Source organism: Lissotriton helveticus, chromosome 6 (assembly GCF_964261635.1).
Source record: "Lissotriton helveticus chromosome 6, aLisHel1.1, whole genome shotgun sequence".
Classification (NCBI taxonomy): Eukaryota; Metazoa; Chordata; class Amphibia; order Caudata; family Salamandridae; genus Lissotriton; species Lissotriton helveticus.
In genome coordinates, this window is record NC_136067.1 from 950,821,314 (window position 1) to 950,848,095 (window position 26,782).

At 46.8% G+C, this 26,782-nt stretch overlaps 1 protein-coding gene across 4 annotated transcripts in view; it reads left to right on the top strand.

The window, feature by feature from the left end:
• The window catches only part of LOC144761610 (centromere protein H-like), a 308,640-nt gene that overhangs the window by 41,992 nt on the left and 239,866 nt on the right, over nt 1-26,782 (top strand). For all 4 annotated transcript variants that reach the window (XM_078646907.1, XM_078646910.1, XM_078646911.1 and 1 more), the window contains exons 2-3: nt 638-769; nt 15,518-15,573. In XM_078646907.1, the coding sequence (XP_078503033.1) occupies nt 638-769; nt 15,518-15,573 (188 nt within the window). The remainder of the gene's footprint in view (nt 1-637; nt 770-15,517; nt 15,574-26,782) is intronic.

Genomic DNA, 26,782 nt, shown 5'->3' on the forward strand with positions numbered 1-26,782 from the left:
GGCCCAGGGTCCGATGAGGAAGGAGGATGTGTCAGAGTCTTCTCCCGCGATGTGTCGCCTCCGGGCAGGACGGGGATCATCGGCAGGCTTCGTCCTCCGTCAGACTGGTAAGAAGCTTAAAGTTCCTTTAAATCCAGTTAGTCGTACTCCAATCCAGTTACTCGTACTCCAGTTACTTTGTGATAGCTTTGCATAGGATGGTGGGGGATGCAGCTGGGGGCTAGCGGAGATATAGTCCAAATTGGGATCTCCAGCACTCTGAGCTCTTACCAAGAGCTCCTACCCGGCGGCCATCTTCAACTTTTACAATTGTAGCGGCATATGCCACTGCACCATACAACAGCTCCAAGAGCACTTATGGCTCACCCAATACTCTTGAGTCTCTATCTCCAATTAGTAAATCAACTGTCCTGGTTCATTTTGATAGGTGTACGCATTTTTATTTGATTTCAGTCAAGTTACTGTAATATTGACAACTATGCCCCATTCACTCGCTGGTATTTTCTTTCCATGTATGTGTCACATACGTTTCAATTAATTTATTTTTCCGCAGGATAGCAGTATGTGTTGGCAATTTGTTTTTATTTCTTTGTTTGATGTTGGTCAGTCTTTATAATCATGTGCTTGTTCTTTTCAGGGACAGACATCTGGCACCATTTCAGAAGCTGGAACATGCAAGTTTGGAGTTGATGCATAGCACACTTAACCATCCTCGCCATACCAACAAAGAAAAAGCTGGTGTTTCCCAAACCGTTTCAGAAATTGCTGGGTAAGAAGCTAATGATGATAAGGATGCCTGTTAATGGAGGACAATTCAAACAGAGAGCCTATTTAATAACAAGGGACCCTTTCTCAACAATTTCCAGTATTATTTTGCATGGGATAAATGTCCCTGATTCTCTTTTTTTAAATTTTTTTATATCCTGGATCTGTACTTGGTTTGTAGGAAAAATGTGGCAAATATGGAGAAGGTTTCTAGGTGTGTTTTGTTTGTTTGTGCATTGATTGTGTAACTGTACATTTCAGGTTTTATTAAAATACTGGGAATTACTATATGATTAAACAAACAAAGCTGCAAACTTATAAACCCAATTGCCTTGCCAATGTGCACAAAATCATTCCAAGCCATCGACACATTCCAGTCTACCAGAAACTGGTAGACTTTCTGGAACCAGAAAGCACCCTTATTTGATCCTGTCTGTATTGTGTTTTGGAATAAACATTGCTAATTGTTTTACACAAAGCTGTGAAATAAATATTAACAACCCAGTCCAATGCCCGCATATATATTTTTAAGATAACTCAATCTATGAATGAAAGTGCCAGGTTCTATGTAGCAAATCTCCGAATACCGAAATTTAACTAAATCTACCTTGGTCAATGTTCATTTTTTTTAAACTGCAACAAAAAATTCTTGATCTTTTAATATTCTTGTCTACCTTTATTTATGGGGGTGAGCCTTCTTAGGAGACCACCTGGTGCAGGGGTTCGCCCTTTTGAGCACTGGTCCTTTAGACTGACAAAGTAGAGATTGGCATGGAAGCTGTAATATCAAGAAAGTAGTTTATTAGGACTCATGAGTGGAACTACATCAATACAGAACTCTTAGGCAATGTATGAGGTAGCACATGAAGTACAGAAACCATGGACTTTATATACTGTAGTAAGTGCAGTGTAAGCATGGAGGTTCAAAAAGAGGCAGTTCAAGTGTACACACAAATAGATTTTCACATACAAGGATACATGAGAAAGGCTTAGCCAACAAAATGGGGGGAGCTATAATGCTGCTGACATCAGTTAAAATAGCTTGACAGTTAAATACATGACAGGTGCATCCTAGCAAGCAATGCCTCTCTGAGCATGCGCAGTACTCCGGCTCAGTGCTGCAGGCGCTAATTATAGATGATGACTCAGGCGAAATAGAGAAGAAACTGGGAAGCACATGGCACACACATGGCTTAACTAAAATGGATGCTAAAACAAAATGGCTTCAGCTCAAGTTTCGACAGACATCTATGACTTAGAAGGAACAAGGAAAACATCTTGTATGTCTATTTGCACAAGTTGATTAACTTCTTGGTCTAATACATATTGGGTGCTTACATTCTTTTTTTTTTTTTTTTTTTTTTAATAAAACAAACATACAAAAGAATAAAACAAAACTTACAAGGCAAAAAGTACAGTGTTACATAATCGCGAGTCAATGCGGGCAGAGCTCCAGATGTAGATAAACGAATTGCAATCAGTTAGCGTGGGGCAGTTGGGGTGGACAAGGAAACAAACAAAAACATTAGCAATAAATGAAAACTGGATGCCAATTAGGGGGACGCAGAAACATCAGGGTTCACCGCCTGTGGGGGAGTACATATATTACCACGATAAGCATTCCATTGGGACCAGATCCTACCCCATTTCTTGGGCCGGCCCCGGGAAAGGTACACAGTCTTCTCCCGGAACATGCACCAGTCCATGTTCTCCTTCCACCTGGATAAGGTGGGCGGTCTGTGAGAACCCCAAAGCTGAGCAATGTCTCTTTTCGCGACCATATTTCCAAGGGTCTCCCAGACAATCTGTGCAGAGCTGTAGTCATTGGGCTCCCAAACATTCAGCAGACAACGCCTGGCCTCGGGCAGCAACGACACACCTGTAACACTCCATCACAACATGTATTCGGGACCAAAACTCAACCACCTCCGGGCATTCCCACAATATGTGGAGGAAGGTGCCCGACATTCCACAGCCACGCTTACACAACCCATCCAAGGAATAGCCCATTCGAACCAGATATGGCCCGGTAACATACACTCGATGAAGTATCTTAAGCTGGACGAACCTCAGGCGAGCAGGAATAGCAACTTCCTTAGGCGAGGACAAAGCAGATTGCCAGTCCTCGTCATCCAGTTCTAGTCCGTCAGCGCTCCACGAGGCCCTGAGGCGCAACAGTAAGTCAGCTCTATTATTGATAAGTTTTTTGTAAATCAATGAAATCGTGCTGTCGGGCACGTGATCATCCAAAATACGGTCCTCCAGGGGGGAGGACTCAGGAATATCATCACCCGCAGTAAACACAGATAAGAGAGAGTGACGTACCTGAGCATACCTGAAGAATTCCGTGTCACCAAGCTTGTACTCCACTTTCAACATGTCGAAGGACTTGGCGGTACCTTTCGACCACAAATCACCCACCTTACTTATACCAATCATATCCCATTTATCGAAGCCTTTCGTTCTCCACAGATGTCCCAAACATTCCGAATCATACAAAGGGGTGGCCCGAGTAAATCTGCCACACCAACCCAAGGCCGCATTCGCATCCCGCCACACCCTCACAGCAATTTTAGTGGGACCAGTCAGTGTTCCATGGAGTCCTCCGGAGTACAACGCTCTGTTAAAGGTCCCCCCTGGCAAAAGAAATTTATCCATGGAGAAAGCCGGGGTAATGCCTGGTGCGTAGGTCGCATGGTTAATCGCGCTCAGCTGAGATGCCCAGTAATAACGCCTGATGTCCAGGAGGGCAATACCGCCATCATACCACGGAAGCGTGAGTTTAGAAAGAGCGATACGGGCACGCCCATCCCAGACCAGTTGTCTCTGCAGGCTCTCCACTTCACGAAAGTAGCCCGAGGCAATCGGATCAAAGGAATTCTGAAGTGCGTATAAAAATCGAGGCAGAGACATCATTTTAAAAAGCGCCGCTCTGCCGAGGGGCGATAGTGGCAACCTACGCCAGCGAGCAACATCCAGATTACGCTCATATCGCCTAGAGGGGTCCAAAGAAACGTAAATCCCCAGGTACTGAAAACCGGTCTCAGTTACTTGAATCGGAAATCTACGAGGCAGTGGAGGGAGATCTCCTGCCAAAACGTAGACGCAGGATTTAGCCCAATTAATAATGAGACCCGAGTTCTTTCCGAAGGAGGTCAGAACATCAAAAAGTACATTCAGGAACTTCCTAGGGGAGGTGAGATAGAGGAGGATGTCATCCGCATATAGCGAGACTCGATCCTCAAAGTCGGGAGTCCATCGGATAACCCGCATAGAAGGCTCCCAACGGAGCCACTCCGCCAGAGGTTCCAGAGCGAGAGCAAAAAGCAGTGGAGACAGCGGACAGCCCTGCCGGGTACCACGCCCAAGCGTAAAAACGCAAGACACTTTCCCATTAACTACCACCTGAGCCAGGGGTATCTCATAGAGAAGTTTCACCCAGGCGAAGAATCCCGGCCCAAACCCAAACTTCGAAAGGGCCGCCCAAAGATAGGGCCACTCGATAGTGTCGAAGGCCGTGGTAGCGTCAAGGGAAGCCAAAATGGCCGGCTCAGTGAGCGTCCCGGCCCTTGCGAGAACTCCATGGAGTCTGCGAATATTCAGAGCAGTATTGCGGTGTGGGATAAAACCGGATTGATCTGGATGAATCAAGTCCCCGATCACAGTTATTAAGCGATTAGCCAACAATTTAGCCAAAATTTTGGGTTCGGCATTGAGCAGAGAAATGGGTCTGTACGAAGTACAACAATCCCGCGGCTTACCCTCCTTATAAATGACTATGATAGTAGCGAGTCGTTGGTCCGAGGGGAGGGAACCAGACTCCAAAGCCTCAAGGAACATGTCCCTGAGGTAGGGCGCCATTTTGTCGGGTCGCAGCTTGTACAATTCAATGGGCAAACCATTGGGGCCCATTGCCTTACCGGAACGGAGGGAACGAATAGCCACAGCGACTTCGTCCACTCTGAGCGGAGCATCAATGAGGTCAGCTTCAGAAAGGCAAGGCAAAGCGATATCACGCAGCAGCATACGGGAGTCCTCCTCATCCCTACCACAAACCGAGGTGAACACAGTCCTAAAGTGGTCCGCGAAACACTGAACGATCCCAACTGGGTCAGTGACCCGCTCTCCATCAGGCCATTCAATCACCGGAACAACACGATTCCCTCTCTCTTTCTTGTCCAACCACGCAAGCAATTTACCCGCCTTGTCTCCCACATCAACAGCCTGCCCTGCTGCTCCCTATACATCATTCTCGCCGCATCAGTCACGAGAGCCCTGTAATCAGCTTGTTTCAATGCAAGGGCATGTAACTTTACACTGGAGACGCCCATCCGGAGATCGTCCTCAAGTGCGGTTATCTCAGATTCCAATCGCACAATCTCCACGTTTGCGGCCTTCTTAGCGGCGGCAATCAAGGATAGGGACTGCCCACGTACAACTGTCTTGAAAGCCTCCCACAGTGAAACAGCAGAAGAAACAGACCCCACATTTTCGTCAAAATAATGTTCAATAGCTTTCACAAGTTCAGAGCGGGTTTTAGGATTGCGGAAATACCAGGGGTTAATAGGGGCGACCCTTCCCTCATTACCCATCCCGACCTCATAACGAAGCCACAAAGGGGAGTGATTGGAAATACCCCTAGGAAGCTGGCGAATCTCTCTAATGGAGGAGGATTGGACCGCTGGCATTAAGAAGTAATCCAATCTCGAGAGACTACCATGTTCCACAGAATGGAAGGTGTACTGTAGTTGCGAGGGGTGCAGTAGTCTCCAGCCGTCCACCAGCCCAAAAGTCTCAAGCAAATCACTCAACCACATTTGAGCCCTGGGCAAATCCCTAGGGGGATGACGATCAGAGGTGCCAGAGACAACCGAATTACAATCTCCACCCATAATCAGAAGGCCCTCAGGAAGTTCCAAAAGGACCCTGCAGAGATCAGCGTAGGTCAAGGACTGCAGGCTAGGGGGGACATAAACTGAGAGTATGGACAATGTCTTCCCCTCCCATCTACCAGTGAGCGCCGCGTAGCGCCCCCTGTCATCAAGCCTTACTTCATCAACTTCAAAAGGGAGAGAGGACCGGATAAGAATACCAGCCCCCCCTGGAACCAGAAGTAAACCGTGCATGGGCCACCAACCGATATCCGCGCCTGTTCATGGCCTGACAGGCATTACCTATTAGATGCGTCTCCTGTAGGAGGACAATATCGGGAGAATGACGCCTAAGGAATCGCAAAACAATCCCTCGCTTAATTCTGTCACCCAGCCCATTGACATTCCAGGATAGCAGTCTCAACTCGCCACCCCCCATGAAGTAGGCAGAGCAGTACCCACACAGAACCCAATGATCAGTGCAAAGGAAGAAAACAATACGATGCCTCGTGAGTAGAAAAAAACACATACACAACCCCCCACCACCCCCCAACTTAAACATGTTACACCCCCCACCCTGCACCCCTGCGCACGACTAATAAGCCACCCCAACTTGCAGTGTGCCTGTCGCCCCATTACTAAACTAAGCTACGCAAAGTCCCCATTTACCCCCTGCCGTCCCCAAGCTAATCAAGGCTTAAAAGAAAACCAAAGTCCAGACTCAGCTGAAAAAGCAGAAAAGTTCAGATGCCAGGATCCACGATACAACCTTCACTCCGCCGCGCCCCCATCGGCACCTCCGGGGAGCCCAGTACGTTCGTCTCTCCTAGGCAGAGAGTCAAGCCAGTCACTAACAGTGTCCGCGCGATCAAAGAAAAATGTACGTTCTCCGTATTCAATCCGAAGCCTGGTCGGGAACAGCATGGCATACTTGAGGCCCAAGTCCCGCAATCGTCTCTTCACTCCCTGAAATCCAAGTCTTTGTCTCTGAACAAGCGGTGAAAAGTCAGGATAAAAAGAAACAGAGGCATTTTCAAATTTCAGTGGGCCCTTATCCCGTGAGGCCTGAAGAAAAGCATCCCGATCCCTGAAGTGGAATAATCTGGCAATAATGGGCCTCGGGGGGGGGGGGGGGGGCACCCGACTTCGCCTTCCCACCAGGGACTCGATGAGCGCGTTCAACAGCAAAGAATTTGCTAAGTCCGGCGGGAGCTAGATAATTCGTAACCAGATCCTCCACCAAAAGGTCAACCGCAAGCTTCTCGGGATTCTCCGGGACACCAATAAGGCGTATGTTATTGCGACGGGCCCTATTTTCGTAGTCCTCGATACGACGAGCCATCAGGTCATGAGAGGAACGTAGATTGCCAATCTCAGTCAGGGCCTCCGTGACATCCGTAGTAAGACTAGAAGTCTTCAAATCCAATGACTTGACCCTCTCGTTGGTCTTCGCCAGATCTGCTCTAATCAGCGTGATGTCGACGGCCACAGTGTCGATCTTAGAGGCAAGGGCCTCGTACTGCTGTCCCATGGAGGCCTGCATGCTGGTAATGGCGCCCATGACGTCCTGCAAGGATACGTCCGAAGACGCTGAAGAGACAGTCTTGGGATCATCTGAAGTGTGACCAGAGGCACCAGGGGACCCCTTAATCTGCGAATAGTGATCCATAATATTCGTCTGGGTTTGGCCACCACAAAGAGGTGCTTTGGTCTTGCGCTTCTCGGGAGCAGGTCCGGTGGCCATATTGGAGAAGGGACCCTGAAGGGGGTCCGCGCGACCTGGTAAAAATGGCCGGTCGTGGAGTGGTCCGACAGACAACAAGACCAGAACCGACGTGGCACCAAGAAAGCCAGATTTTGGGCGCTCAATAGGGTCAGCACAAAACAGCAGAGAGACACCAGGCCAGCCGAAGGAGGATCAGGGCTGCACCTCCGTCAATCCGAGCCGGGAGTAGAAAATGAAACCGAAAGTCAGGAGGGGGTCGGCCAGATGGAGACCCGCTCAGCCGTTGTTGTTCAACTACTCCCCGGCCTGCCAAGCAATCGAGGCCTGCCAAGCAATTGTCTGCTTCGGGGTGGGCCGCAAAAAGTAGAGGCGATGTAAAAGTGGACCCCAGCGTCCGAATTAAATTTTTCAAAGGGTAAGTAGATCAGCAAGGATGTACGAACAAAAGCCCGTCCTTAAAATCAGGATGTAGTCCGGATATCCGTGAAGGGCGGCGCGGGTCCGGGGAGCTCTGTGCTCACGCGACCATCATGGATGCCCGCGAAGCTCCTCCTCTCGGTGCTTACATTCTTAATTATTCGTTTGGTAGGTGTACAAGCAGTGAAACAGAGGGAACAAAGCATTGGGCCACATTGTAGACATAAGCAACATAATAGTAGGATTGCAAAGAAAATACAGAGGAACGTCCATAGTTTCCAGCTCCAGGTAACAAATAGTGTCCGTAGCCAACCGGTTAAAGTCCATGTTCCAGTATCAGGGTGAATTTCAGCAGCGATTTTATGCAGTTTAGAGATTGCATTAAAAACTGAAGGGGCGTGATCAGGGATATAAACATAGCAACTGCTCCCGATGATGCGACATGCACCACCGTGATTAGCTAACACAACATCGAGGACCATTCTATTTTGGAGTGCTACAATCCTTGCAATTTGCAGTTCTTCTGTGATTTTTCCAAGTGCCATAGCTGTCTGGTTGGTCACAGCCTCTACGACATGTGTTAAGCATTTAATTTTCCTGCTATTCAAGGCAGCACCAACAAAGAAGAACAATCCCAAATTCCAGTCAACATATTGCTGCAGTGCAGTGTCAGTCTGCTCCACCTCATCGTGATTTATTGTCCTGTTATATTGGTTCTTGGAAATGTCATTAAACAGTCTATAGTCCTTGCGATAGGATGTAGGAGCCAAAAACACAGGTGGCAACAAAAAGGACACATAGCAAGTTCCTGACCATCCAATGGGTAGATGGTAGTATCCTTTACTCCTGCAGATGAAGAAAGTATTGTGGGATGACATAAAGCTACTGTTATTCACCCCAGTAATGTTCAGTACCAGGGTACAATCACTTTTCCCCACAGGAATGTTTCCAAAACTGTTCACACACAAGTTTGCTCGGGCTCTAGTAACAGCTATAAGAGGAGGTCCATTTCCCTTGTCTGTTCGGGTGTTTGGGAAAACATAGCACATGGAGGAGTTTACTCGGCGATACTCATCCATTTCCCATACAGTTCCTTTTACCTGTGGATCTCCTTCCTCATAAGGGTAACAAACTTTATTTAGCTGGAAATTCAGTCTCCCTACATCAGAGTAGGTGATATTAGCAACTTCAGAAGCCCACAGCAATGCAAACCAAGCCTGACGAGAGCCATTGTGCGAAAACGGCAGAACAATGAAAGGTGTTTCTCCCTTTCTCTGATGAGCTGGCATCATTCCACACACCCAACAGTTGGTGACATTTGTAGCATTATGGGTGTGGTGTAACATCTGAATGAACGTGTCATTGAGGTAGGACATTCTCTATGCTGCTGCTCATGATAGGGAAGGGAGAAATAATGGTGCTTAATGGGGGCTGGCGTAGTGGCATTCAGCGCTTGTCGAACAGGAGCCACTTCCTCTTCAACACAAGCTCTCGTAGCAATGATGATGACAACAGAAGTGAGCCCAACAATAAACATGGCCTTTCTGTCACAAACTTTCGCAGCAGTCGATGTCTTCTCCATAGGCATATTTATCTCGATGTTGGAACAACAAAGCAGATGGAGCTCTAAAGTCCTTGGCAGCTGTTGGTTTCTTCACTGAGAGTTTAGACGGGTGTCACTAGGGAAAAGACCCCTCCCCCCTCTCGCTTAGCCTTTCACTAACCCAGGACGGTTGCTCAACCAGTCTTTTTCATCAATGCAGTTTCTCTCCGGGGCCGCAGCTGATATCGAGATGTACCAGGGATCGTGTGGTTCGGGAAGACTTCCTCCGGTCCTTCAGGTGATATGGCTTGGCCTCTCTCTGTGCCAGGATGTCTCGATGGTCGGTGAGTGCAGCGGGCTCCACCAGGGTTGATGGCACCTTTTTACAGTGGGTGGAATGGATCCAGTTTTTTCAACTGGTCACCCGGACTGCAGTTCTAGTCGCCGGGAGCACCTGCTGCACCCCCTCGTTTACAGGCACCTTCACCATAATCCTTCTTACTTGCTTTATGGGTAGGCTGCACTGCTGCCGCCGTAACTATAGCCCCAGTCCGGTGCAAGTCACGGGCCCCCATGAGTCACGGTCCCATTCAGCTCCGTATCGGCGGCCCGGACCTAGCAGGCCTCAGCCCCTCGCTCAAAAGAGGTCCTTCAGTTTAATGCCAGTTATTGCAGCGTCTCTTCGCCACAAACGCAGCCTGTCGTGTTGGCATCAGAGGGCCCCCAGATCACCTCGGCAGCAGGGCGGCGTATCGAGCTTCACCTCGGAGTCCTCTTTTTGGTGTGATCCCAGCGGGCGCTGACAGGCCGCAACAGACCTCGTTCCCTGCAGTGGTGTCGTCGCTTTGGTAAATGTCTGTATTCGCACCACAATCCAATGTTTTTCTTCCCAGGTCACTCGACCTTGGGTTGCATGTGTTGGGCGATCAGTTTAGTGCTCTGGGTGGCCTCGCAATAACCGGATTGTCGACAGGATGCGAGGCCCGGCCCGGAGCTCAGCTCAGATGCATAGCCATGTTCGGCGGTTAGCCACACCCACTCCACACGTGATATTTACTCTATTCTTGCTTCGAGGGAGAACCAGTGAACTTGTCCTAAAATGGAAATAGTGATGTTCACATTTCGTGGATCCAGTGACACTGGCAGCAGCATAGAATGTAGTACTGAGCGGTGAAAGTTTTGGGACAGTTTCAGCACTGGGTTTTGCCTATCTGGATGTGCAAGAACAAATTGGCAGTGCTGTGATTCCCAAGTCTAAGTGCAGGATTGGTTGTTTCTGTTTTTTGAGTAGATAAAGCTGGCAGGAGGCACATGTAGTGTTTAAGCGAAGGGTTAATTCAGGTTGAAATTCTGGTTAATGATGAAGCCAAGTTATTTTATATCGGGGACTAGAGCAGGGAAGTTGCCTTTGGACCTTCAAGCTCCTCATCCATGCACACAAGGCCCTCCACAACGCCGGCCCAGCGTACTTCAACAAACGACTCAGCTTCTACGCCCCTACCCGCAAGCTCCGCTGACCACGCCCTCGCCACAGTGCCACGCATCCTAAGAACAACCGCCGGCGGCAGATCCTTCTCCCACCTCACCGCCAAGACCTGGAACACCCTCCCCACCAACCTACGACAGACCAAAGACCGCCTTGCCTTGAGACGACTTCTCAAGACCTGGCTCTTCGATCAGTAGCAGCCCCCAGCGCCTTGAGACCCTCACGGGTATGTAGCGTGCTTAACAAATGTCCTGATTGATTGATTGGATATAGGGCCTTTTCTTTACTAGAGGTGGAGACATTTGAGGTGACTATATGAATTTCTATTAGTGGAAAGGTTAGCAAATGAGCTGTATTCAATTACAAACGCCCTTCTCGAACCTCTGTTGTTTAAGATGTCACATTAATCTCTTTAATGCCGTAATCAATTACATAATAACACTTTTTTGGTGGATTCTGCAGATTATGATGCTGTCAAAGGTCTGCACTAAAGTACTATTTATTTGCAGCACCAGAAATGTGCAATGGAAGGGATTGTTTGTCTTCAGACTTGCACATTGTTGTTGCAACCAGAATACATGTCATTACAGAGTGCTGCTTGACAAAAAAACGGTTCCGAAAATAACGGGGGCCGGCCATATGTCCTGTGTCATTTTAAGGCAAGTGCTCTGAGAACTGAATATTACCTATGATAGAAATTCCCAAAAGCCATCGAAAAGCTCTTATCACTCTAACAACTATGCACTCATTTTTGCATCCGCAACGGCTTTTTATTCCAACCAGGGTTTGAGCAAAAACAAACAACAAAATTCAGAATCCTAATTGATAACATGTTGATTCCAAAACATTAAGTTACTCAAGATTCCATTAAAATATTGTTCGGCATGTATTCTGGACGTCCTTTACACTTTTAATAAATCTAAAAACATACTCGTAAAATTTCAGAAACCAGTCGCGGCTCGCATGATTCGTGGGTGGGGTGGAGCGGGTATGGGGGGTTCGCGCGGGGGTTTGCACGGGGGGATTTAAAAATTTTTTTAAAATTAAGTACTTCACTTACTGGGTCATGCGCTGCCTCTGACCCTGGCCGGATCCCACGCCCACGTTTTCCTGCTGTTTTACTGTTATCCTGGAACAGGATGCAGACATCCTCCCTCCCCTCCCCTCCCCTCCCCTAAGCCAATTACAACGCTGCAATGGTTGTGATTGGTGCGGACGGTGCACAGCCGGGCGCCTGTAAGGAGGCCATTTTCTCTATGTAGGCAGCAAGCACGCAGCAGGCAGCCTTCATAGAGAAAATAAAGAGTGCGCATGACTGGTTTGGTCGGCCCCAGAGGGCCAAACAATAAGTCAGGGCCCATAACATTGGGCAAGCCACTCCTAACCGAACTGCCCGCCCCAAACCAGGCATACCATTCTGCTTGCTCACAGCGCCAGAAGCAGAAACCTAAAATTGTATTATCCCTCTTCTTCTCTTCCTTTCTTTAGCCTCCACATTTTCACTCTATTCACTTATCTTTTTTAAATACTCCCAGGCCATTTCTCTACTCTTCCAATATTTTTCGTATCTCTCTCTTTCCTCTCTATCCGATTCCCAGCTGAAACTTTCTTTTCTTCTTCTCATCCTTCCTTTCTACGAGCCCTATATGTATATTTAATTCCGTCTTTCTGTACTGTACTACTTCACATTCTTCTCCTCATTCCTTCCCTGCCCAACCCTCTTCTCCCTGCTTTCCTTCCCAATTAATTTTTCCCTCCATCTTCTAGTCGCACTCATCTCTTCCATCCACTGCCTTTTCTTTTCTCTACCCTCCTTCATTCCTTCCTGTCCAGTTTCTGTTCCATTTCCCCTCCTACTCCCTTTTCTCCTCCCTTTCCCTTATATCAGTCTCCAATTTTTTTTCTCCCGTCTGTCTCCTTCCTTCTCATCTATCACCCTCTGTTCTCCTCAATCCCTCATTCTTTCTTAATCTGACGTAAAGCCCCCAAGGTCTTACTCCTTTTCAATAGGCCCAACTCCATCTTCGGTAATGGGAGTCACCATTTTCTCACTTTTAGGTAAAGGAAGTTACCATTTTCCTTAATTTATGCAGAATCATTGTCATGTCTGTCATTGACACAGATGGTGTCCGACTTTATCATTCCAAGAGCTGTAAAGTGTCAAATCAGTCACATAATGACATACATATAACACCTAATGAGACATAGTCTCGGATAAGTATTGAGTTATCACGATATCAAAGTCCAATAAGAGTAAACACAGACATATATTCGAAACTGTGAAGTCTGAATTGACGTCCATTTACCTTGTGATCCTCAGGTTATGTCTGGGAATACACCTTGATGCACATAATTTATGTTAGAAATTCCAAACCTTGATAAGAGATAATATGAAAGGGCTGTCACTTGACCACTTGTCAGGAGAGGTCCTCCACCCAGATTAGCACACAAGATACTGACCGAGTCCAGAAGAAAGGCAACTGCAGTGCAGTGTGTTTCTCTTTTGCAAGATACACTGCCTTCACACCTCTCTGATAACCACAGTTTTTGCTGTCAACCAGGTATGCAGTGTTGCGTCGCGCTGAGAAAGTCTAGAGAGCAAGTTCTATTTTCCATGCTCTCCTGGCGTAGGGCATAACATTAGGTTTTAAATCTAAAATCTGAAACAAACTGTGAATTCCAAACTCCAGTTATTCAGGGTTTGCCTCCAACCCCCAACATTACATTTTCTAGAAATTTAAATAAAGGCTACAGTGATACCAAGTTCTAGAAATTCTTGTGTATCTGCCTCTGTAAGCTCCATAGAACCATGACTCGGAGCCATGAGGGGAGGGGGGAGGATACAGAGTGAAGAACCATGGTGCAGATCAATTTTTTAATCTGCCTTGGAAACCGGTGAGCAATGGTAACTGCAGAGCAATTCAGCAATGCAGCATACTGGCATACCAAGAGAAGGCTACCAAAAAATGAATGCATTATATGGATAAGTAAAGGGAAGATGTGTCTATTTATTTTAGATGCAATATTGTTTACATTATTGAAATGTGATTTATGTTTTTTCCCCATCTGATATGATATAGCTAAGCAAAAACTTGGAGAGGTGGATTTATTGAGTCATTTGCTTCCCCCCTCCCACGCTGTTCAATAAAAGTAAATCTACATCAAATATAGAAGGCACCAAAAACAAATAATTTGACCAAATTATTAATCTCGCAGTATAATTTAACAAACTCTTGCTATTGATCATTCATTGTTCATTTATTTCGAATATTGTGATCATCAATAGAACTGATGAGATCAACTAATGCCAGCACTGGTTTTCCTATTAACATTTGTCATTTCTCCAGTGCAAAAAAATATTATTGATACAATCTAGATTTATTTTTTGAAGTTGCAGTCTCTGTAAGATAACGTAAAAAAACTAATTGCATTCGAATCCAGTTTACAAAGAATAAAGAACAAAATCAATGTTCCCTTCTGGACACAGGCTAAACTGTGCACCATTCAATCAATTATCAAACTGTTGCTCCATTTAATAAGGTTTCTTCTAATATAAGTGATTCAAGTGTTTTTAAAATGAATTTCCATACACAGCGGGTCAAAAGTTTGGCTTTTATGATCAATAAGCAATCAGAAGAAAATCTTGGATTTCATTACATCCAAAAGGACAAAGATCGGCAAGACTGCCTGAATCTTCTTAAAAATGTGTGTTGATGTTAGTGTTCCATAAAAAATTCTGAGAAAATAATTGTGACAATTAAATCAAACATACCCCTTCTGCCCCACCTTGTTGTTAATAAGTACTTAATTAGTCCAGAAGTATTACTTTCTAAATATTGAGTAATTTGTTATAGTTACCAAACATCTTTTTAAATCTGGATTAAGAAAGATAGTAGGGCAGATACCTAAAATTATTATTATTTGGATAGTTCAGATTGGTCCCAGCACTGTTAAGAGTGCATCTAATTACAACAAGGCATATTCTATCCAGATGATGAGTTTAGAAAAAAACCTGTATATTACAATCCCAGAAAATCAGCTATGTTCTCGTATGTAAGAGCTTATATCTTCAGTGTACTAGTCACTTGTGGGTTGATATAATACCCTTGTGTGGTCAATCGTGACTAAGAAAGTCCCTGTTAAATGACTGTCTCTTTAAATATAGGTGATCATTTAAAAAAAAAAAAAAAACTGAGCCGATGCCATTTTAAAAACTGTATCAGTCATTGTCATCTAACTGTATGCTTCCTCACTTTGTATACAGCATCACAATGTAACCTAAAAATATTTTTGGGAAATACTAGTCTTAGTTTGGTAACTGATAAACGTAAATGTTGCAAAGACCCAAAAATAAAAGGTAACCTATTGTTTAAAAATGTTTTAAAAAAATGGCAATTTCCCTTTGTACAAAATGCAATGAGGCTGATTCATAAAAGCATTTAGACATATGGGAAATAGTACTACTGGAATACTTTTTTTTTTACGTACTCTTAAATGCCTTACATGCCATTGTGAATCAGTCCAACTCACTATTAATAAAATTGCCAAGAACACAGTTCTTTGTATGTGTACTAAATGTTGTAGCAACATGTATGAAACAAACACTATGAATGATCATTTGAGGCAGACTTCTGCATGAACGGGGAGAGGACTGTTGATTGGTTGACCATTCTGAGATTCTCAAGCAGCATTTTTTTGTCAATCCACAGGCTGGAGAGCCAGTTGAAACAGCAGTTGATTGACATGGCAACGAACCATGGAACAAGTATGTATTAATACTATATTAAAACATATTCTGAAATTGATTCTTTGTTGATTCTTACCTCCCAAAAATAGGGGTGTGCCTTAGAGGGAAACCGTGTAAAATATTACAGGAGTATGACCCATCTACCACGTCGGGATTGGGGTAGATAATTAGAATAAACAAACAAAATCCCAACTGGTATTATTATAAAGGCGATTAAACATGTATGCGAAAAGCATTACGTGAACAGAAACAAGGAGACTCAATTCGTTTTGAAACGTGCGCATGGCATCGTATAATTAAAGAAAAGTAGGAAATACAGTTGTAGCAGTACTGTATGTCAATGAATAACAAAACAACCCGAATTGGACTTGTTTCGATCCTCTTTGTTTGGGATCATCGACTATTCAGCGCAATACATGGCGCATTCCGCAGTGTGGCTCATCCAACTTATTCCTCCAAATTGAAAACTTTCACATTGTAATTCATCTGGAGCCACATTGTTCTCTTGTTTCACTGTATATAATTATACAATTTTACACCTTGCGATGTTCATGCTGATCACAATTGTCACTTGCGTCGCCACCTTTTGTGTCACTTGCACATGCCGAGCACCAAGTCCAATTCGGGTTGTTTTGTTATTCATTGACATTACAGTGCTGCTACAACTGTATTTCCTAGTTTTCTTTAATTATACGATGCCATGCGCACATTTCAAAACGAATTGTGTCTCCTTGTTTCTGTTCACGTAATGCTTTTTGCATACATGTTTAATCGCCTTTGTAATAATACCAGTTGGGATATTGTTGGTTTGTTCCTCTTAGAGGGAAACCGGGCACCCAACTAAAGTTGATGCACAATTGTTTCCCCAATTTAATGAGTTGCCAGCTTCTTCTGGGGATCCTCTGTCTTTTCCATTACGATCTTTAATCTGGGACTATCGCATAATAGCACAATTACTTAATTCCATTCTGATTTCTGGACTACAGCATCAGATGAATGTGGCGTTATAAGCTATATGACTTTTTGTTAGAAATGGGATCCCTGGCTGGCCAGGGCTTGCGCCAAAGTCAGTCGGAGACCACCACTTCCACGTCAGGGCAAGGGAGTTACACGCCAAGATAACCCCTGCTCACCCCCTTGGTAACGTAGCACGAGCAGTAAGGCTAAATTCGGAGGCAATGTGAGTTAAGTGTTTGCGCACGCACCCCCAGCAACAACGCCCAAGGCCCACCACAAAGGAAACTCCACACAAGGTTATATATAAAACTAGCCTTTGTATTATACCAAAACACATTAGATAAAAACACACACTTTACAATGTGCCAACAGGCACGGGCAGAATTTACAGGGGATATGTACAAGACGGGGCCACATGGACCACTGTCAGGAATATGCACTTTTAGAACTAGAAATACTGTTAGAAATAGCACGTTGTAGATCATAGAATAATAATCACTTTAGCACACAACCAGTAACTACTGGTAACAGGTAAGAACCACCACGCAACCCTAACCACCTTAGGAGAATGTCACGCAACCAGGACCTCACTAGCAATACCTGTACTAGCAAGAACAACCACCTAAGTATCACAATACATGTAGGGGTATAGACACATTACACATGATGCATAAACATTCAGAGGTGTAGGGAAGGAAAACACATGATGCATCAACAACACATTCAGAGGTGCAGGAACAAGTACGCAGAACTCGCATGAGCCACCACCTGTGGCAGTCCCTTGGCCAACTGGCCTCTCTAGGGCTAGGACGCCCTGTGTCCCAAAGTCAGGGGCAGGCTGTAGGCAGCCAAGAAGAAATGCGCCAAGCCTACATGAGGCAGCAGCCCACTAAGTGCTGGGCAGCTGAATCCAATGCGCCCGAGCCTCGCAGGCTCTAAACACTCGGTGACGCCCTTCATGGGTGCGGGCAACGATTCTATGCCCTGATGTGCCCCCTCGTCACGGGAGAGCTTGGTGCACTCACCGGGCTTGTGTGGCTGCTGTTCCTGGGGCGGCTCTCCTCTGCACGGCTCTTCGGTGAGGGCAGCGCCCTCCTGGTCGCCCGGTCCCGCTCCTGGGGGCCGGATACTGCTAAAGGCGGCGGGTGGGCTCTGGGAGCAGGGCGAGGCTCTCTACAGGCGGCGGACTCTTCTCTGCTGGGCTCTCTCCTCGGTGCGGGGCTCTCCCCTCCTCACGGGAGCCCTGCAAGCACCGGCAGCTCTGCTCCTCTCGTCCTCACGTCCCTGGGCGGGGTAGGCTCCCGCCTGGGCTTCCAGGTGTCCGAACGCCCCGCCCCCGGCCGGTCTGACTTCCGGCCGGGCGGCGGCGGCGATACTGGCAAGGCAAAATGCGGCAATGAGCGGGGCAATGCCGGGTGGGCACCGGCTGTGGGGATGCACGCGCTCACGGACCATAAAGCGCCCCTAGGCGCTACGAGAGCAAATAAAGGCTTCCAGGCGCTCGTGATAAGTAAAGCGCTCCCAGGCGCTTTGAGGCAAAATAAAGCGCTTCCAGACGCTAGAGGAACAACAAGTCCAGCAAAAGGTCCCTCAGCAGAGCACGGTAGGGGGGGGCAAGGCTGGGCCAGGGGCCTGCTCACTGGGCCCTCCAGGCAGGAAGGCAGTCTCAAGTGGCGGTTCCTCCTGGCGCCCAGCAGCAGCCCCCCTCAGTAGGATCAGGAACGGAACAAATTGTAAGGGGACACAGCCCCTTTTTATACCGTGAAACCTTTGTCTTTGTGCAGGGTGGGGGAAGAACCAGTCGCAGCTGGTCTGGGAGCACCCTTGATGTGCTCAGCCCCTCACTCTATTCACTGGCAGGGCTAGGGTCATCAGTCGCACCACAGGGGGCGGAGCCAGCATTGTGTGGGGAAAGCCCAGCCCTATTCAGGACCCAGGTGCACTCCTCCCCAGCCATCAGCATGCTAATCCCAACACTCCCCACCGGGCAGACCCATCATGACTCATGGAGCCTGGCACCCCAGCCAGCTCCAGCCAATCACATGCCAGTACATTCACAGCACAGACAGGCACACTTCTAGAAGTGGCACTTCCATATTAGACACAAACATGCTGCACGCATCATTGCGCAGCATTCAATCACACGAGTCCGCACATACCAGACTCAAGCCTGCACATCCCACGCATCAGGAACTACCAGGGACACATACATTCCCCATGCATTCCTATGGGAGGGCAGGCCTATCTCACCACATGCACTCAGAGTGTGCACGCACTTTCCACTGGGACACAGTGAAAGTGCGCAGAAACCAAAAATCACCATCACCAGGTCACCATTACAAGAAAACAAAGTTTAGGGGTGAACCAGCCAGAAGGGCCAAGTCCAACACTGTTCAGTTGTAGAGTCTCTCTGTTTTCATGCACAAGTGTTTTATTCAATGGAAATAGGGCTCAGTACTGTTCGACCAAGGTTATATGCTGAAACACAATACCTATTCCCATAAATGACCATTTAGTCACAACTACTGAGTGCCATTGAGTTTCTATGAATTTGCAACTTGATTTCTGTGATATATGAACAGGAGCTGCACTTCCCGCTAATTAGCACATACGCCTGATGGCGCAAGTGACTGGCTATTTGCAGAGACCGGAATATATATATTAGTTATACAGTGGCAGTCACCCCTGTTGTGTTATGGTGAGGGCCTAGTTACTATTGGCAGAGCGTTTTTTTGGTTTGCTAAAAACTTTGGTGCCATCTGACAAAACTTTCCCAAAAAAGTTCATCCACCTCCGTTCCTTCTTCTAAAATGTTTTGGGTAATCCGTCAATTGGAGGGGCTGAGAAAAAAGGGAGGGTCCCCAAACGCGATTTACCCATGCAATTTCCATCGAAAACTTTGAACAGCAATACAGTGTATGCAAGTAGGATCTGCTTTTATGGTTACCCCACATTTTGCATTGTGCTGTGCTGTTTGACCGGTCTGACTGGGATCCTGCTAACAAACTGCTTTTGTGATTTGTTGGAAGTCCATGCAGTATTTTTAAAAGAAATTAAGGTTGAAAATTAATGCATATCTGGACGGTTTGTTCTTGGGACACTTGGAGGAGTCCTTTGAGCACGCAACCTCAAATAGAGCAATCTGATTGGCCAAGGGGGCTTTTTTCCCCTGACTGCACTGCTGACCCTACTTAAACATTACTCATGACCTATTCTATCACATTATTGATCACCAAGACAACATCTGAAACAAGATCATTGATGACAACACTTTGCACCGCAGGGCTACAAATTGTAGTTACTTGAAATAATCCTAACTAGTGAATTAGTGTTTTTCTAAAGTTTAAAATGCTATTCTTAAACTGAAATTTTCACCCAACTATGTCACTTTAAAGTTTGTTTTTTTCTAGTGAAAAATATTTATTTATTTAAGAAAATACACATTTTAAATACTTATTTCAAGTATGTATTCTTCTTAATTTCATTTTTGATTTTTACGGTGGGGAGACCACCAGTAAAACTCCCACTTCAAACAGACTATGAGAAAACGAAAGGTTTATTATTGCAGCCTAATATGCCTTTCCATGGGTGGCACCTCTGCCAATGGGTGAAACCCTAGGCTCTCATAACTCTGGTTGTTTAAAAAAGCCGCATTTTCTATTGGTATATCCTCCGTCAACATTTCATTATATATGTTTTGTAAGTGTTAGTTGATGCAAATCGTGTTTCTCCTAGAATATAGCAGGTGTTGAGCTGGTTTGGTATGGTAATTGTGGTGTTAGGAAAACATTGTTTTTCTCATTTAGAACTAAGGCGCAGAGCAGCTTTAGTAGTTTTTTTTTTTGGTTGCTATTAACAAGGCTTTTCTTTCATCTGGATATTTCAAAAAAATATTGAATGTCCTTGGTGATGTTCTGTAGATAAGGTTACTTTTGCATGTTAAGGTGCCAGTGCTTTAGTCAACGTTTTCATGTTTTCGTAGAATACAATATTTATCTAGTTGTTTTATAAATGTGCATATAGCTGAGGAATGATTTAATGGAGTTTCAGGTGAGTAGTAAAAGGGATGCTGATTCTATGTGTATTTTTGTTGTTGCTGGGTTGCATCCAATTTGGGCATTTTTGCACAGGGAGTATCCACAATGCATGTGTAGTTGGCGAAAGTTGAGGAATTCTGTGGAGTTTCCTGATTTTGGGAGACTAAGCATGCCCCACTTCTCATTAACATGTCTTTCTCTGGTATGTCCCCACTCAGTGACATTCTTGACAATAAATGGTGTGGCAGATGTCCGACCTGTACGTGACTGGAGGGCAGCCATGATGCTCTAATTTCACATTTAGAGGGTTGATTCACAGGACCCGGGCTATCTGAGACTTCGTAAGATCTAGTAAGTCTTCGTAAGACTACCCCTCGGGCAGTTAGGAAAACCTTTACGAGACAAGAATTCAAAGTCCAATCCATAAAGATGTATTCAAGATTAGAATCATTACAGAAGGCAGAGCGATTTAGTCAAATCATGAATCAGCTCACATTAAAATAGTCCGTCATACCTAACCGAAGGTAATGCTTGAAACAAACCAATAGCCAGAACCAAATATAAAGGAAATAGACAGACTGGCATAGTTTGTTCGGGTTAAAAGGCAGAGCAAGTCTAAGCATAAAGTGGTCAAAGTACAGCCTTTTGTAGGCCGTTTTAGGCAGAAAAGCCACACACTTAATATGGTGTGCAATGACATAATATGGTTGGATTAACATAGATAAACCTGTAAAAGCATCAGTCACTAATGAATACACCTGAAGTAAACATTTTACCAACAACTACTTTAATGCATATTAATAAACAAAATGTCAATAAACAAGAGGAGATGACTGCATTTCATTACACAAATACAATAACCCATTTCAACAAATGAATGGCTCATTGCAAGAGCCTCGAGCAAAATGCCTTGAAATTTACAGAGATGAGAACATCTTCGGCACAGCAGTCTTTTGAGAAAGACACGTTTAATATATTTGTATTTTGTCATCAAGCAGACACCATGAAGAGAGCTTCTATTTTGCTTATTTTTCTAAAATGGAAAAGAACACAGCCATATATATTTTTTTAAGGTTGAAACTTATTTTTATTAGGATGTTATAATGTGAGCTTGACAAGTTATGAAACAAGAAATACAACAAGATATACAAGCACTTAGTATACTGCATTTGTATAAGTCCATTATGTCATCAGTGATGTGTGAAATGGATCAGTAGGTCTTATGCAACGGTGGTACTTGGAACCGGGGTGTAAAAACTGGGGAGAGGTGCATGGATTTACTAAGTGTGGGTATAGGGTGCTGGTCTGGGTGGTGTGCGTCTCGCCAAGCTGTGCAGCAGCATACCAGTGCCGCGTGGTGAAGGGCTTCATTGGGCTAGTAGCAAAGCCCGATCGCCTAGTATGATGGGATCCAGGGCGTAACTGTCAACGACACGAGCGTGCCAACGGTGGGGGTCCGATGTCTACAGTCGTGACTTGCGTTAGTGGGTGAGGGATAGTGGGGCTGGACGGGCCGGCATCCGGCTCTTTGCTGCGCGTTGATTGTTTAAAGCGGTGTAGCAGTAGGGCCCACTCCATAGAGATGAGGTGTTTACGGATCCCCTTGACCTCTTCCTCGCGCAGTGCTTCCTCCTCTGCCGCTGCCCATTTATATACAGCTCCGACCCATGCCGCTAATGGGGGGCCCGTGGGGGATCGCCAGTGCATGCTATACTCCTTTTGGCTAATAAAAGTGCTAGTGAGATGAAATGCTTGTGCACTTTAAGGTGTTTCTGTATCCTGAATATGCCTAGCGCGCTAGCCTCCCAGGTGTTCAGGGTTGTGAGGTCTCTCGGAGTATCATGGACAGTTTGCCACAAGGACCGAAGTGTAGGACAGCTCCAGAACATGTGGTGAAAGTCTGTTTCTGGGGAATGGCATCTGGGGCAGAGGAACTGTGTGTCGGGGTAGAATTTTTGCAAGCGCGTCGGTGTCAGATACGCCCTGTGGAGTATATAAAATTGTATATTTTTAAAGCTTGCATTTCTGGACACCTTTTTCGGGAATTCAAGGGCTCTGGCCCATTCCGTCTCATGTAGGGGACGTCCAATTTCATCCTCCCAGGTGGTGCGTAAAGTCGTTAGGGGTGTGTTTGCGAGTTCTTGGAGTGCTCTATAAAGCCAGGTGATTAAATGTCGCCCAACTCCCATGTGTAGAACAGTATGTATGACTGGGTGTGTAATTGGTTCCCCGCCTAAGAGGTTGTGATGTGGGCGGAAGCACTCGAGGAGTTGGCGATACTGTAGCAACTGGCCCGGGGGGAGATCGTACTAGTCCATGAGGCGTTGGAATGATTTGATCTGCCTGTCTTCAAAGAGGGACTCCATGTCGGTGATCCCGCAGTCCGTCCATGTCATTAGCATGTTGGCTGTATAGTAGGTTTCGCGCCTAGGCCAGCCAGCAAGCGGGAACAGTGGGGAGTATGGGGGCGTCCCTGGCGACATGCGGTGAACTCTCATCATACATTGGCGTGCCACCGTTACTTGTAGGGGGTAAGTACGCTGTGGCTTTGTACCGGGGAGGAGAAGGCGAGTAAGTTCTGGGGTGGAAACACTACCTGTCGGGGTGTGTCTCATTTGTGTGTTGGCCCGCCATCCAATAAGATAGCCATTGAAGTTGTAAGATAGCCATTGAAGTTGTGCCGCTAAAAAATAGGACTCGAAGGATGGGGCTCCTAGGCGTCCCTGGGTGGTAGGTAATTGCAGTGTCTTCAGTGCTATTCTATGTCTGCCCAACCTCCAGATTAATGTGCTAAGAAGGGAGTTGAGGTCGCGGAAGAAGGTTCTGGGTGGGATCACCGGTAGGTTTGTGAAGTGGTATAATAGCCAGGGGAGCATTATCATTTTAGCCAAAGCCACTCGGCCAATCGGGGCCAACGGGAGTCTGTTCCAGAATCCGACTGCCGACCTAATGCCAGCAAGTGCCATACAGTGGTTGCCCTCAAAGATATCAGCTGGGGAATGATAAAGGCGGATCCCGAGGTACCGGGGAGCTTCCGTACTCCAGGACACCCTCTGAGTTCCCATCCATATGTCGTGAGGGGGTAAATTCGGATGGAAGGGCTATACCGTGGATTTGTCCCAGTTTACTTTTAGTCCGGAGGCGTCCGCAAATACAGTGAGTGTCGCCCATATAGGTGTCAGGTCATCTGTAATGTCCCGTATATATATTACGAGATCGTCGGCGTACATGGAGATGCTATGAATGGTGTCCGCGATAGGAGATGCCCCAGTGTATGCCCTCCTGTCATAGTCTTATAGCCAGTGGTTCAACCGCAAGGGCTAAAAGGGGGGGCGAGAGGGGGCAGCCTTGCCTCGTGCCCTTTCGTACCTCAAATTCCGTGGAAATGCATCTCCCTAATCGGACCCGTGCGGTGAGTTTGGTGTATAGAAGTCGCGTGTATGCCAAAAGGACGGGGCCTATGTTTATACGGTTTAAGTCGGAGAATAGATACTGCCAGGTGAGGATATCGAAAGCTTTCTCAAGGTCTAGGATGAGGCAGGCTGACCGGGGGTGCGAGTCTTTCACCTGATCCTGCACGTGGAAGATGCAACGTATGTTCTGGGATGTGTTTCTGCATGGGACGAACCCGCATTGGTCCGGGTGAATCAGGGGGCGTATTATTTGTATATATCTGTCTGCCAATATTCTCCCAATAATTTTACAGTCAGTAGAGAGGAGTGTGATGGGACGATACGATGCCATGAGTTGTGGGTCTCGATGCGGCTTCAAGAAGGTTACAATTATAGATTCCCTAAGGGACTTGGGCAGTTCCCCTTGTTCGAGAGCCGTCGTGAACATCAGTGTTAACCGCGGGACTAATAGGGGGGAAAAGGTCGCGTAATGCTCCAGCGGGATTCCGTCCAATCCTGGTGCCTTGTTACAGGCCAGGGCTTGCAGCGCCTAGGTAATATCAGTGGACACTATCGCTGTGTCTAATGCCAGCTTATCTGCCTTCGTAATTGTAGGCAGCGTTAGAGGATCGAGGAAACTGTCTATTAGAGTCTGTGTGGGTGGGGTCGGATTGCTATATACCTGCTCGTAATATTGTCGGAAAGCCAAAAGGATATCGTCCTGGGAGCGCACCAGGGTGCCTCCAAGGTTAATAATTTCAGTGACCGGTTTTATGTCTGTGTCCTGCCGTGCCAACCATGCGAGCATTGTGCCCGTTTTATCTTTCTTTATGCATCTGGGTGGCATAAGCCCTGAAATTATACCTACGAAGGTCACCACAGGCTGCTTGGTAAGCTATTTTGGCCTTGGCTGTAAGTGTCACCTGTTCCTCTGATAGGTCGTCTTATTTAGTGGTCGTGGCGAGGTGCTGTTCCGCTTTTATGAGTGCCTGCTCTAATGTCCGTCGAACCCCTGTTATTTGTTGATACATTCTCCACGGGCCACTACTTTGAACGCGTCCCATTCTACTAACACCGAGGAAGCAGTGCCTGCATTGTGGGTGAAGAAGTCACGTATGCTTTGCGCTTGGTCATGTTTAAAGACCTGATCTGTTAGGCAGTCACGGGGGAGGCGCCAGGTGGGGACAGGGAGGTGCAGGGGTCTCCAGCTTAGTCGTAGTATATGTGCATCATGGTCTGATACGATCCTGCCCATATAGTCCGTGGACAAAATCTTGGGGAGAATTTGCACGGAGCAGAGGAATCTGTCTAAACGTACCCGTAGGTTATGCGGGATGGAGTGAAATGAATAAATTCGGGTATGTGGGTGATGGAGTCGCCAAGCATCTGTGAGTGCCCAGTGTGTGGTCCAGGCCCAAAATTTCTCCGTTTGCTTGGGGGCAGGGGAGCGCAAGGGTGGGGGGTGTAATCGGTCCAGGGCAAGGTCCAGTGTGCAATTGTAATCCCCGCCTAAAATCCAGGGGACAGCGGTGAATTGAGCTAGGATCCCCGTAAGATGGTCCCAGAATTTGTCCTGTTCTATGTTGGGAGCGTAAATGCTACCTAAGAGGACTGCTTGGCCATCTAGGAGCCCCTCTAGTAAGGCGTATCTGCCTTCATTGCCCACCACCCGTCTAAGTTCCTGGAATGGAGTCCCTGGCCTAACCCAGATCAGGGCGCCGCGTGCATATGCCGAATAACTTGTGGTGCAGACTGTGCCATGCCATTTAGCTTGTAGTTTGCCTGCTTCAGTGCTAGTAAGGTGCGACTCCTGGAGGAATGCGATCCTGGCGTTATGGCGTTTTATGTATGAGTATGTGGTGTAGCGCTTCCTCGGTGTATGTAGGCCCCTGACATTGAGTGTGAGGATACTAATGTCCGACTGTTGTGCTGCCATTAGCATGTGTCCATGTTATGGCCCGCAAGGGGGGCATGCAGCTATCGAGGCCCCGGACCCAGTAGCCCTTCTGTCGAGGGAGGCACCTGTATGACCCGCTATAGTGCTGCCTAATGTGTGTCACGTGCCCTGACTTGTACCATGCTATGACAGGAGTGGGGCGGAACTGAACCAAGGTCTGAACTGGCGTAAATGGGGTCGGGAAACAGTCCCAATACTTAGGACCCATCGCTGGTGGTGATACGTCCAAACTAAATCCCTACAAGGGGAAAGGTGTGACAAGAAACTGTGGGGGTGGCTGTGTGTGTGTGTGTGCGTGTGTGTGTGCGTGTGTGTGTGTGTGTGTGTGTGTGTGTGTGTGTGTGTGTGTGTGTGTGAGAGACTTCACGCTGATCGGGCCTTTGGAGGATCAGTGGATGTCGCACTAGAGCCATCATACTGTGATGGCATTGCATATGTGGTGTAAGGGGAGTCCAGCTCTGTGGGATCTTCTCACATCGACGAGGCGCCTAGTTGTCGTTCTAGGATAGCATCAGCTGTCTGTGGGGGGACCAAGGGGGGGCGTGATGGAGTCCCCGCCGGACAATGTTCCGTCGCTGTAGTTTTCTCCCTCCGACGTGAATATATGTGGAGGTCGATCGATGTCCTGCGTTATGGGCAATGTTTGCAGATCCATCACTGCCTGTAGTGCCTCCCGGCGTTCCCGTACAATTTGTGTCAAGTCCGGAGATTCTTGGGGGGAGGATCCGGTCCTTCTAGTGGTGCCGCTGTGGGGTCGCTTCGGGCCGCGTCTTCTGGGTCTTGGTGGCTTGGGACTGGAGTTGCGCTGGGTCTCTGCTCTGGACTGTAGTGGGCAGTGCTGGTCCGCCCAGTCATGTGCGTCCTCGGCGGTGGCGAAGAAGATG